The following is a 12,682-nucleotide window of genomic DNA, read 5'->3' as shown; positions in this document are numbered from 1 at the left end:
ACAAGTTAACCCGTGCATGATACTCATGCATTCTAGTCAAATCAAGCTACTTAAGGTGTTAAAAAGGTTTTGTCATGCATTTGGGCCATAGCCCAGGCCTCAACCACCAACCACTCCCCACTGTCACCCCCGGCAACCACAACCACTCCCAACTGTCACTTCTCCTTCAAGAAATATATATATATTTTTTTTAAATCTTTATAAACACTTTTAACAATTAACAAATTAAATTAACAAATTAAAAACATCTTAGTATACCAAATTTCAGCCCTTTCTGAATTTTTTTTTCCACACACACTAAGAATTTAGTAGGCCAGTGTATAACTCCGCCCAGCAGGTGGCGCTGCAGCTTTGTTTTATATTTTACAAACACACACAGACAGACTAACACATGCCACTAGACATTTATATTATATATATATATATATATATATATATATATATATATAGATAGATATAGGAGGTACAGACATGAGACATGACAGGACCCTTCTCATGACAGCTTACAGTCTACAGGAAACGGGAAAGCATATAAGCAGCACGTGCTAGTAGGACACAATTAAAAATGGTAAGTAGAGTGCGCAGAGGGGTAGCTAGGAGGTGGTAGGTAGGCTATAGTGAAGAGGTGGATTTTAAGGGAGAGCTTAAAATATTAGAGATTAAAGGAGAGTCTGGTGAAGCACAACAGTAGGTAGCAGCGTGGCAGAAATCTTGGAAGCAGGAGAGAGAGGCTATGCTATGCTTCCAACTGCAACAAAGTTGGAAGCATATCAATGTCCAAAATTACTTGGTATTCTGAAGCATTGAGTGTGTCCTTCACTGGAGATTTGGGGCTTAGCCCAAACCCTGAAACATAGCCCCATACCATTATCCCTTCTCCACCAAAGTTCACAGTTGGTATAATGCAGTCAGGCAGATAACAAACCGTCTTATTGCAAAAGTAACATTCTATCACAGTACCACGCTTGAATTCACTGAGCTCTTCGGAACGACTCATTTTGTATCACAAATGTTTGCAAATGGAGACTGCATGACTAGGTGCTTAATTTTATACACCTCTGGCAATGGGTCTGATTGAAATACCTCAATTCAATAATTTACAGGTGTGGCCAAATACTTTTGTCTATATAGTGTAAATTAGTTTACCAGTAAACTTAATTACACATATTGGTAATCTCACATGTGAAATGTGTACTTTTTTTTCATGTGTATATATGTGGGTACATTTAGAGAAAAACAAAAGAAACAAATGGATTGACAACATGTAGTAAAGTGTAAACTTTATTTCTTTAGCTTCATGGTAATTTTACAAATCCATTCATTGTAATTAATTATTCTTCAAGGGATCATCACAAAAAATACATAGTCAACTTCATCACATCGCCCAATTGGCTGACTAGCCTGCAGTCTAGGGTGCTAGACTTTAAGGGAGATGTGGGAGAATTGTTGTGTGGCTAGGGGAGGACTCTCACCAGTGTTTATCCGTCCCACACCCTGCAGCTCATCAATGCAGGGCAATGTGGTGCATTCCAGAAGCGTCGGCTCCAAGGATGCCATCAGACCACCTCCTATCTCCTCTGCATGTTTACGGTTGTCTTTGATATTGTCCTTAAGCCATATGTATGCCTCAAAAAAATATTTCATTGCTCATTCTGCATTTTCCTAGGCAAATTCTACTATTATACAGGTTTATGAATTGTTGACTAAAAACTGTATATCCTTAAGTAAGTTAACTCAACCACAATACAGATGCATGTGCCTCTATAATGCAGCTCTTTGGCTAGTACTGTGTTAATAATAATCTTTATGTAATGAAACACCTCTCAACTCTGCAGAGCTCAAGAAATGTATGACCAAACTACATCCATAGAGCAAATATATGTTTACATCATGTAATAATGTTGTGAAATTTAAAAATATGTCTTGAGGTTGTTTTGTAGGTCCAGAACCACCCCCATGTGATGTGATTGAAAATATCATGGTTTTTTTTATTATTATTATTATTATTGCTTATTTTTATTTAAAAGGTTTTAAAATTAATTTTTTGCTATATAGTTCTATGCCATTCCAAAATGTTTGTGTGTGTTTTATTGCTTAATTCCCAAATGTGTAATAAGAAATTGATAATAAAGGATGTGATAAAGGGGTAATTGTTCGCATTACCTCTTGCAAGTTAATGAGGTAGTGTAGTGAATGGGTTATTATTTAACAGTCAGGAAACATAAGAATTTTAGGTCTAATAAGTGCAATTAAGGAAATGTACACATGTGCACTCAGATGTGAATTAAGATATATACACAAGCAGGGTGAAAAAGGTGCAATTTACCAAATTGACATACAAAACAAAGAACGAACGCAATTACGCTTCAAAATATTTTGTCCACAACTGTAATCTCCAACAGTAATTTGTGGTAGCATGAATGGTTTATCTCACCCAGGGATACGTTACTGTTTGGTGAGATTGTTAAGTCCCTCTCCAGCAAACAAAGAATATATGAGGGATATTATTTATAATGTATTGTAATTTTCCAGGATATAATATTTATTGAAGAAGCCTTCTGATATCCATCTGTGTACTTGCTGCCAACTTTGTCTGATTCGACAGCCCATGTATCTAGCACACCACATATTGTTTTTCTGTTGCAGAATTGAACAATAAAGTTACATATATGCTTTAATGGCTATGATGGTATTGGACAAGGGAGAAGAATAAAAAGAGTGGAACGCAGAGAAACAAGGGTAACACATAAAAAAACACCATAAAATTAGAGTGGGAAAACTCTTCACTTTCAAACCTGTTGCACAATAACACAGCACTTTATAACAATTAAACCTGACCCACCCTTTCAACCACACACAAACTTGGTAAATTATTTCCTAAATACAAAAGTCTGCTGTAGCTGTGCATGCAAGCATCAAAAGAAGTCAGCCTTCTGTTGAATGCAGTTTTTAGATAATATTAAATTTTATTGTTTTCAAATAACAATTCCCGGCCTTCTTGGTAGCACATAGAATGGTGTATAGACCTCTGAATTTAATAGGTCTTGCCAACACTAGTCGAGTCAGTGAACCAGGCAGAGAAAGGCCAGTAAGGACACAATTAGATTTTTCCACAATCACAGATTAGTTATTGAGGTCAGACTCTAGACCTATACAAAAGTTTTTCTAGGAAAGTCTCAGAATATTCACTCTCTCAAGCAGACCAATGATTCTCTATTTATAACACCTCAAGCCGTTTTTCAAGGTCGTCTGGTTATAATTTCAGACACAGTCATGCATTTCTTTAAGGAAGATACCTCATACTCCACGAGCTGTAACAAAACTTTCAAATTGGACATTCACATCTTTGTTTCAGATACTCTCTCTCTAACTTTGTGGCATATTACATTGATTTCAGATCTTACTACTCTACCTTGTTGGTCACTACCAGTCATGGAGGTTTGGCATTTGATAATTGCTGACATAATCTCAGCTTTTTTAGGTTCTGCAACATTTTGGATTTAGAGGCCCGTTGTCTCTCTCTGTCAGGTCTGAAGTGTGGGGCTCAATTTTAGCATCTGAACAGGACTATGCTCCAGAGGGGGTTTGCATCATCTCAAAAGACCAATATTAATTATAATTGTATTTACTTACTACAATAGAACAAATAGTATCATCCAAGAGGTACAAATCTCTGCCAATGGCAACCAAAATGAAAGTCATTCTATCCTGGAAAAGAACTGTCCAACATGAAGGCGTTACTTTAGGACCTGTAAAAAAACACATAACAAATAAAACTGACATTTTATGCCAAAAACAATAATCCAAATCACCATAAAGTATTTAGAAACTGCATGTTACCTGGAATTTCAGGCATCCTGCGCAATTTCAATTCTTCAATATTTGAAGTAAGGCTAAACTTCAGTGCTCCTGTTAAAATTGCAATACCAGTTCTATATTTGGAGTGAAATACTTTTGTTTCCAGAACATGGTTTTGCTTAACTTCCTGAAAAGAAAAATATGTAATTACAAAAAAAAAAAAAAAAAAAAAAAGATTTTTCACTGATTTATGTACAAAAGTACCATTCACAAAATGTGATCTAATAATTAAATGAGACATGAAATTAGAACAAGGTAATAATTTTTAATATATCCAAAAATACCAACCATCTGGAAGGTAAAGCAAAAAATGTCAATAAAAGGCTCCAGCACACAAAGAAAACATAATAATCAAACAGGAAATGTATATAAAATAATACTTAATAATATAGGATTCATTTTATCCTAACATTAAACCAAGGTACATTTGTATTCATTTTTCGCATTCCTAAACTGCACCCAAAACATAAAAAAATTATTATTATTATTATGTTTACTCTGTATCCAACTCCACAAACACTACCTGAATAAAATTATTAACAATATTAGACACTGTTAAAAACACTGGTTAAAGAACCAAAAAAAACAGTCACTGACGTCACTGAATGACGTCAGTGACAGCTGCAGGAGAGAGGAGGCTGCTGGGTCCCAGCACCGCGCGGATTGGTAAGTTTCTGTTTTCTTTTTTTTTTCTATGGCTGGCTCCTGAGTGAGAGGGATTGTAGCAGAGGAGGAGAGCAGAGGAGGGGGACAGGGGGCAGAGGAGGGGGACAGGGGGCAGAGGAGGGGGATAGGGGGCAGAAGAGGGGGGGCAGAGGAGGGGGCAGAAGAGAGGGGCAGAGGAGGGGACAGAGGAGGGGGGCAGAGGGCAGAGAAGGGGGACAGCGTGGCAGAGGGGGCCGTGTGCCTGGGGGCAGAGGGGGCCGTGTGCCTGGGGGCAGAGGGGGCCGTGTGCCTGGATGCAGAGGGGGCCGTGTGCCTGGGGGCAGAGGGGGCAGAGTGTCTGGATGCAGAGGGGGCAGAGTGTCTGGATGCAGAGGGGGCAGAGTGTCTGGATGCAGAGGGGGCAGCGTGAGAGAGGGCAGAGTGTCTGGATGCAGGGGGGCAGTGTGCCTGGATGCAGAGGGGGCAGAGTGTCTAGATACAGAGGGGCATTTTTGCATACAACTAAAGTATTTCTGTCGTGACCTAAATACTTAAAATTTTTGGACCTAACTACTTCTAAAACAGGACTGCTCAGTAATTATTTTGGAGGGGTGCCTTGAAAAAATTTGGAGACTCTAAGGGTGCCGCGAACTGCAAAAGTTTGGGAACCGCTGACTTACAGTATTAATGGATGAATATACAATGTAAGCGGTTTTATGAATACTTATTGGAGTAAAGAGGAAACCGCCACATTGCTGACTCTGTTTAGTCACAGATATCAATAGGCTTTTCTATCAACCTTTCTAATTCACTTTTCAAATTGGAAAAAATTTCTAACAATCTCTAACTTTAACTAAACATTTTGCGGAGAATAAGCAGTTTGGATGATTTTAAAGGATTAAAATAAAGCATGACATTAAGAAATTATTGTGGACCTAATAAGAGCGCATCCCCTTTTGTGTTTGTGAAACGACTTCAGTCTTTCTCTGTTGGAATACACAAGTACCGGAACTATAGGGAGATCCATTAATGTTCACGTTCATGTGTGGATGATGAAAATACCTTTTTATTGATCTGTATACAGTCACTGTACAACTTGAGAAATAATCTTGTTTGATTTGCATGATCGATAACTATGTATTCATGTAGTTGTAAAGTAGGGCCATGCCCTTTGAATGTGCAGTTTTCACTAATGCATCACGCTTTAAAGAGCTTTTCTCTGCCTACAGTGCTGAAACTTCTGTTTCTGTCCTCCCTGAACTAACCTGTGTTACGGTTTTGTAATTGGCCCATAAGCTATGTCTCATCCCTCTATTCATCAGTTCCGAACTAAGCCCATTGGCTGCATTTGACGACAATAGACGCACATGGCCTGCCATTCTCACGGAATGAGTGGAGCTAAAATAGAGCAACACAGCATATATTCTCCAAGCTTGCAGAATTTGTCCCAAATAAACAACCAACCTTGATGAATACATCAGATTTCCTTGGCAAGGAAGATCAGGTCCATCTACAAAAGCAACTGTCATCAGACAGGGTTTTAGTGAGGTCATAGTTGGTGTGACCATGGTGTTAAGTTTATGTGGATGTAGGGGGGATATAATGCAGGTTACATAACTGGATGTAAAGGGAATTATGCAAATAGTTAGAAATGTAAGTGTCTGTAGCTTGTCAAAGTTTTTGCATCCCCATCAGGAGTATATCCGTGTATTGAGAGAGCAGTAGTATATAGCCAATTAAAGAAAGATCCTAGAAGTGGTGTAAACTGTAGCAGACTAGTGTACGTTTTAGTTGTATTTCTTTCCTTTTTCTCCTGCATGTGTTTACTATGCCCGATAATGTTTGATGTCGATGGCCTTGTCCCCATCTGCCTCTTTGGTCTTGCACAGACCCTTAAACTCAGTGCAGAAGTCCTAGGTGTATATGAGCATTTATAAATACTATGAGAAATAGGGGATGCTGTGACATATACGAATAACTAGATTTTTGTTGTTTATCCTAGTGTTCCTCTTCTGTAGATGGATTCCCCTGGCCTATCACACTGGCCAGAGCTACTGGGTAGCGGGCAGAGCGGTGGTACTGGATGCCGGTCCAAACCTCAGAAACAGCCGGAAACAGATTAGATTTTGGGTCTAATCTGTAGGTCACAGGATTTTCAGCATGGAGGATGTTTTCAAGCAGGTCTTTGAAGCAAGTGATGTTTATTTGCAGTCACAATGATTAAAGGTATCATTGCTCAGGTCAGATGGAATCAAAAGAACAATATTCAATAGAAGACAGTGCTTTTTATACAGATTTGGACACAGCCTCACAGGCTATTTTTAGAATCAGGATGCAATTTGTTTACCCAAACATGGATTTACATGCAATGCAAAACGAACAATATTTACACTTCTCTGTTATGTGCTAACACTTGATGTTTACATTATCTGACATCCAGTAACGCCAAACAGCGGCCCCCTGCTGGGTATACAGGCTAAACAGGTTCTTGTCACTTCACATAAAAAACTTCCTTAACATTTTCTCCTATCAGCAAACAGACTTTCCCAAGGAAGGATACAGACCCAAAACAATGACACTTTCATACAAAACACAACCAAATGTAACACGATAAGGGCATTTCAAATTATACATTGGTGCCTACACCTCTGATTGAAATACATTTCTATAATAAATTATTTCTACATCATCAAGCCACAAATAAATTTTCAGTGATTCAGACACAGAAATGAAAATGCCTTTGCATTTATGGAGATAAATACATTTTTGAATAATTATTTAAAATATTGTAATCCCTTTATCATTTTACTTTTTTTAATCTATGAGAAACAGTGAATTTCTTTTTCAGACATTATGAATAAGTCATGGAGTCAAAAGGGGAACAAATATGTAAACATTCAAGTCATGAGGATTCCAATGCAAACCTCATTTACAAAAAAGTGGAAATTGATACTAGCTACTTTCAAATATAAAAATACTAGAGCTTTGTAGCATAAGTAAAGAATGAATTCCTGGCCACACAAACTACACACTGATTGGTCAATTTGACCAACATCAAATAATAGGGGGGCGCAATTGCTTACTCTCAAATCAAAATAAAATCATGTCAACCACACAAAAGAGCCTGCACTTCCAGTATGACAATAAACCAGTATTTTCAATTCATCCACTGTTAAAGTGTCACCACAAGACCTTCAGAAGGTTGGTTGGAAAACATAGAATGTTATTCTACTCTGTGATAGTCTTACCTAATTTTGCAACTTTTAGAAATGTCCAAAAAGTCCATCTGTTCAAAGTAGTATACCACCACACAAAATAATTCACTTGGCTAAAACCTTACTTCTCATAGTAGTATGTACATCTCCTTTATAGCAATCAATGGGACCATTGTGCTATTAGGTAAATGGTCTCATCGATACCTTTTATTCCTTGCACTGCAAGTTTTCCTATTTTGTATTTGTTTATCTCCCAAAACTTAAAAAAATATAGTCATTAGTTAAAAACAAATAACTGTAATAATTTGAATATTAAAAAGTAAACAAACACACTTACATTTCCCATGGAAAAACAGCGTTTGAATACACAAAATATGTCGTATATTAAAACCGTTCCATCTTCTTGAATACAGAGTAGGTCTTCAGAAACCGTCCACCCCAGGTGCACAACCTGGCCACTTTTCCACTACAAGAAATTAGAATTATATTTTAAGCGTGTTGTATTCATTCTTCAAAACTGAAGAGAAAATAATAAGCATAAGATAAAGTAGACCGAGCTTGACAGCCCCTTGCCATCTAAAGAATTAAAATGCAACACAAATGATTTCAGCTCAGACAGCTGTGTGTCCATGTGTTTGTTACACAAAAGGTAGTACATTTAGATGATTATTCTCTCAAAACAGGCAACTGGTATATAACAATAAATCAATAAAGTGCATAACCTCCCTCAACAGTACCATTTTTACAGGGACAGGTCTACCTTTTAAGAGATGTGTCTTTGTGAACTGGGAATAGAGCGTTGTATTTAGGAGACATTGTTTGGGTGTATCAGGGTGTTGCCGGAGAGATAAAGGATGCAGCCCAAAACGTGCTCATGTCCAAATCCTGTGAGGTATGGTTACATCAAGGACTGAAAGACTGGACACAGAAGGGCACTTCAACTAAATAACACCCCAAATCATTCTCAACTGCACATAAAAAAAAACAATTTTTACTAATATGGATACTTTTGAAGAACGACAGGCAACGGCTCTTTTTCTGCTCACTGTAGCAAGAATACTGCAAGTACAGACCAGAAGGGAAAGAAGGAAAAAGAATAGATCTTCTTCGACCAAAGAGTGGTTCAAGAGGAGTGACTCATTCTCTCATATGTCCCTGCTGCAGGAAATACAGGACAAAAACCCTGATGACTTCAGGAATTTCCTGGGAATGAATAAACCCATATTCCAGGAAGTGATCCAACTAGTCACCCCCATCATCCAGAAGGAGAAAACCCGTTTAAGGAGACCCATATCTGCAGATCAGAGACTGGTTGCTACCCTAAGATTTCTGGCAACAGGAAGGGCACTGGCTGATTTGAAATATAGCACAGCAATTTCACCGCTAGCTCTGGGTTTGATAATACCTGAGACCTGTGATGCTATCATTGAAGTTCTCCATGAACAGTATATGAAGATTGGTAAACATAAATAGTCTTTTTTAGATATAAATGTATAATTTTATTTACATACATAAAATTTACAATATATATTAAATTTATAAACTACAAACCAATAAAAGCAAGCAAATATACAACTTATAGTTGTTCATATTGCAACACTTCGCTATTATGCATCTGTGATGACCTTCCACTGAAGTGTTCCATGTTTGAGCTGGGCATAGGGGGTTGAAGTGAGGAATGGTTTTGGCATTAAATATTGTCCTCCCATACTACCATGCTGCATCTGTGTATGCCGAAATGTGTACGATGGTGTCTGCCTCTGGTTTGCTGGCATCAGAATTGTATACAGGTACAAATCTTCTTTGGTAGTCCTACACAAGAGGCTGCACACCAAATGTTCCATTTCCACTTGTATCGGTCTACTAGCACTATTTTCTTGCTCTCGTTTGTCCAAGTAGGTCAAAAGTGTATGGTTTAGTTTTTTTTTTTATCTTTGTAGTTAGCGCATCACTTTCATCAACCTCACGGACCCTTTTTTTATTTTTCTACCTCTTCTGTTGCGTACATCCTGGCTGTTGACTGTCACCTGGGTTCCCTGTACAATAGTTGCAGTTGTCTCTTCTTGGTCATCAAATTCCATCATAAGTTCTTATGACAGGACAACTGGCTGAGTATTTGAAAAATAAGAAAAAAAAGTAATTAAATGCATATAATTAAACTCTTGCTCTCATCTTTATGTTTCAATTCCCTGCAACCGTATAACAATGACAAATTATTGCAGACAAATTTGAGAAGCACTGGAATTTTCCAAACTGTGGTGGCGCCACTGATCGGAAACATTTACGAATTATGCCTCCATCCAACAGTGGATCTTTTTATTACAATTATAAAGAATTTTTCAGCATCATTCCAATGGCCATAGTGGATGCGAATTATGTATTCTTATTTGTGGACATTGGAAAAAATGGGAAAGTGTCAGATAGTGGTGCATTGGAGCAGACTCCCTTTCAAGCAAACTTAAAAAACTATGAACTTCATATTCCAAGCGAAAGTAAAACAAAATATGAATTACATTTTGTGTTTGTGGCGGATGAAGCATTTGCATTGCACAACAGTGTATTGAAACCATACCCGAAAAGAAATTTGTCTACAGAAAGGCGGATATTTAATTATACTGTCACGAACTAGGCATGTTGTTGAAAATGCGTTTGGAATTCTCAGTAACAGATTCAGAGTTTTCCATTCTGCTATTAATCGGCGTTTGGACAAGATAGACAAAGTAGTTATGCCCTGTTGTGTTCTGCATAACTTTCTAAGATGTAAAACCTCCTGTGCACGCAAGTTCACATACGTATGAGGACAACAATGTTGAGGAAACGGAGGTAGTTGGCTTGTAACCTCTAGAATCGTGCCACCTTAGAAATGCAATTGCCAGTGCACAATTAAACAGGGAGGCATACCTTCAATATTTTACCGGGGAGGGTGCTATGTCACGGCAGAATGACTATGTGACAATTGTGCATAAGCATGTTATGTGTGCAAACTTTATTGTTATGTATTTCTACTTTAATAAACCTGTTAAAAATCAACAGCAAAATATATTTTACTTACAGTTCCACTAGGAGGTAAGTCATCTGCTTGGACCACATCAGTAGGAGAACTACTGTCCGTATCCAGGCTGCAGGTGGACTGCCGTGTAATTTCATTTTCACAAATAAAGTGCAGAAGGTCAAAATACCAGCTTTGGCACATAATCATCTGCACCTGTCCCTGATTTTTTTTGAGGCCTCAACCTTATTTAGTTCTTTTTTTTTTTTAATACAGTCCGAAGGTTCTGTATTTTGTTCTTTGCCCATTACAAATTTGATCCAGGGTAATGTGGCAGACATGCTTTCACAAGTTCTTGCCTAGCCACATTACGTAACAGTCTGTTACAATATTCATTTGAATTTATTTTCCACAAACAGGGGTGCGCAATCATTGAAATCCTTCATGAGCTCCACACTGCGGTCATATGACATTTTTAGGTTCTGTTTAAAAATAAAAATAAAGAGTCATGGTCATCTTTTGTCCACTGATATTTAAAAAACTCTACAATATATGGTACTATATTTATAAAATAATTTCAGTATAATTTTATGTACTAGTGTATCATAAATATTTCTAATAAGTATTACCAAAGTATTTTGTATATACACTTATTAACATTCACAAAATATATATTTACATAATTGTTACGATACGCACACTGGTACAAGAAAAAATTAATCACAACTTACCTTGTATGGCAATGGATGTAAGGTGTAAAACGCCCGTAGTATTCGTTCGTATTTCTCGGACTACTAGGGGTTAAATATATTGATAGATTTGCCAAACACGACATTATTAAACACGAATGGCCTTCACCCACAATGCTCCATTCTGTACAGGTACCACTACTGATTGGTCCACAACTGAACCGAATGCCCATGTCTTAGTCTATAAAATTACAGAGGAGCATATCTGGCATCGAGGGACGTAAGAAGATGGCGGATGAGGAGCTGGTGTCGGTGGGGGGTGTGAAAAGTGGAAGTAGTGGAGGGGGATGGAGAAAACTAAATACAATTGACGGGCGTGAAAAGAACAAAGGCAATGAGCCCGAGAGATGTGGAGATAATGGCAAAAGTACTGGACCAGTACGACTACGACTGCCAAAAGAGAAAATACCTAAGAGTTAATACCAGAAAAAAGATCTAATAATGCATAAATTACTAAAACAAATTAAGGAGAAACTTTGAAAGAAAAGAAATAAATTTCAAGCGCAGAAGCGTTGGTCAGACCAAAAAAATAATGAACAACGGAGACTGATGCGAAGTCGTAGACACATTAAAAAAAGTGAGTTTTACTGCTTGAAGGACTGGTTAGTGAATTTGTAGATGAACGACTAACAATAGTATATAGTATATTAAAATGTTGTATTATTTCCAAGGTATTTGAAGTCACATGTGGAAAATGCTTTGGAGAGAAACGTATACTGTTATAATAACCAAAATTTACAGAACCTATGGAGGTAAAGGGCACCTTTGCAGAGATGCAACAAGAGGGATCACAACAAAGTTATTACGAGCAGTGTAGAAGGTGAGCACATTGGGACTTTACTTGGTGTTGGAAAATTACTAATCTTTATTACAAATATAGAAGATAAATTCTAAACCTTTTTTTTTTCCTTTTCTCATAGATGTCATCATCATATTGGACGAACGTTCTGAGGGAGAAAATAATGTTGGTAGTCCTTTGCAGGGTGTGGTAGAGAAAATGGAAAAGCTTGACGAATAATTTAAAGAATGGAGTACAAACATCAATGATGTAAAAACAAAAATTAAAAAATCTAGAAAAAAACTTCATGGAGATGTCTGTTTTTTTCAGAAGCTTATGCCACAAAGCACTATGCACTTTCAGCATTAAAAAGTAAAGTTTTATAGTAATAAAAATATAAACCAGAGAGAACGTCTGCAGCGCTAATGGTCAAGCTCGGCGGTTCCCA

At 37.5% G+C, this 12,682-nt stretch overlaps 1 protein-coding gene across 4 annotated transcripts in view; it reads right to left on the bottom strand.

Annotated features, from left to right (window-relative positions):
* The window catches only part of VPS16 (VPS16 core subunit of CORVET and HOPS complexes), a 521,592-nt gene that overhangs the window by 394,404 nt on the left and 114,506 nt on the right, over nt 1-12,682 (bottom strand). For all 4 annotated transcript variants that reach the window (XR_012678248.1, XM_075179981.1, XM_075179978.1 and 1 more), the window contains exons 4-6: nt 8,056-8,184; nt 3,841-3,985; nt 3,634-3,749 (exon numbers count right to left, since the gene is read on the bottom strand). Coding sequence is in view for 3 of the 4 variants with exons in the window: in XM_075179981.1 (XP_075036082.1) it covers nt 3,634-3,749; nt 3,841-3,985; nt 8,056-8,184 (390 nt within the window). In the remaining variant the exon portion in view is untranslated. The remainder of the gene's footprint in view (nt 1-3,633; nt 3,750-3,840; nt 3,986-8,055; nt 8,185-12,682) is intronic.

This window comes from Mixophyes fleayi, chromosome 7 (genome assembly GCF_038048845.1).
Source record: "Mixophyes fleayi isolate aMixFle1 chromosome 7, aMixFle1.hap1, whole genome shotgun sequence".
Classification (NCBI taxonomy): domain Eukaryota; kingdom Metazoa; phylum Chordata; class Amphibia; order Anura; family Limnodynastidae; genus Mixophyes; species Mixophyes fleayi.
Note: the sequence above shows the minus strand (reverse complement) of the source record. Positions and strands in the feature narration are given on the sequence as shown.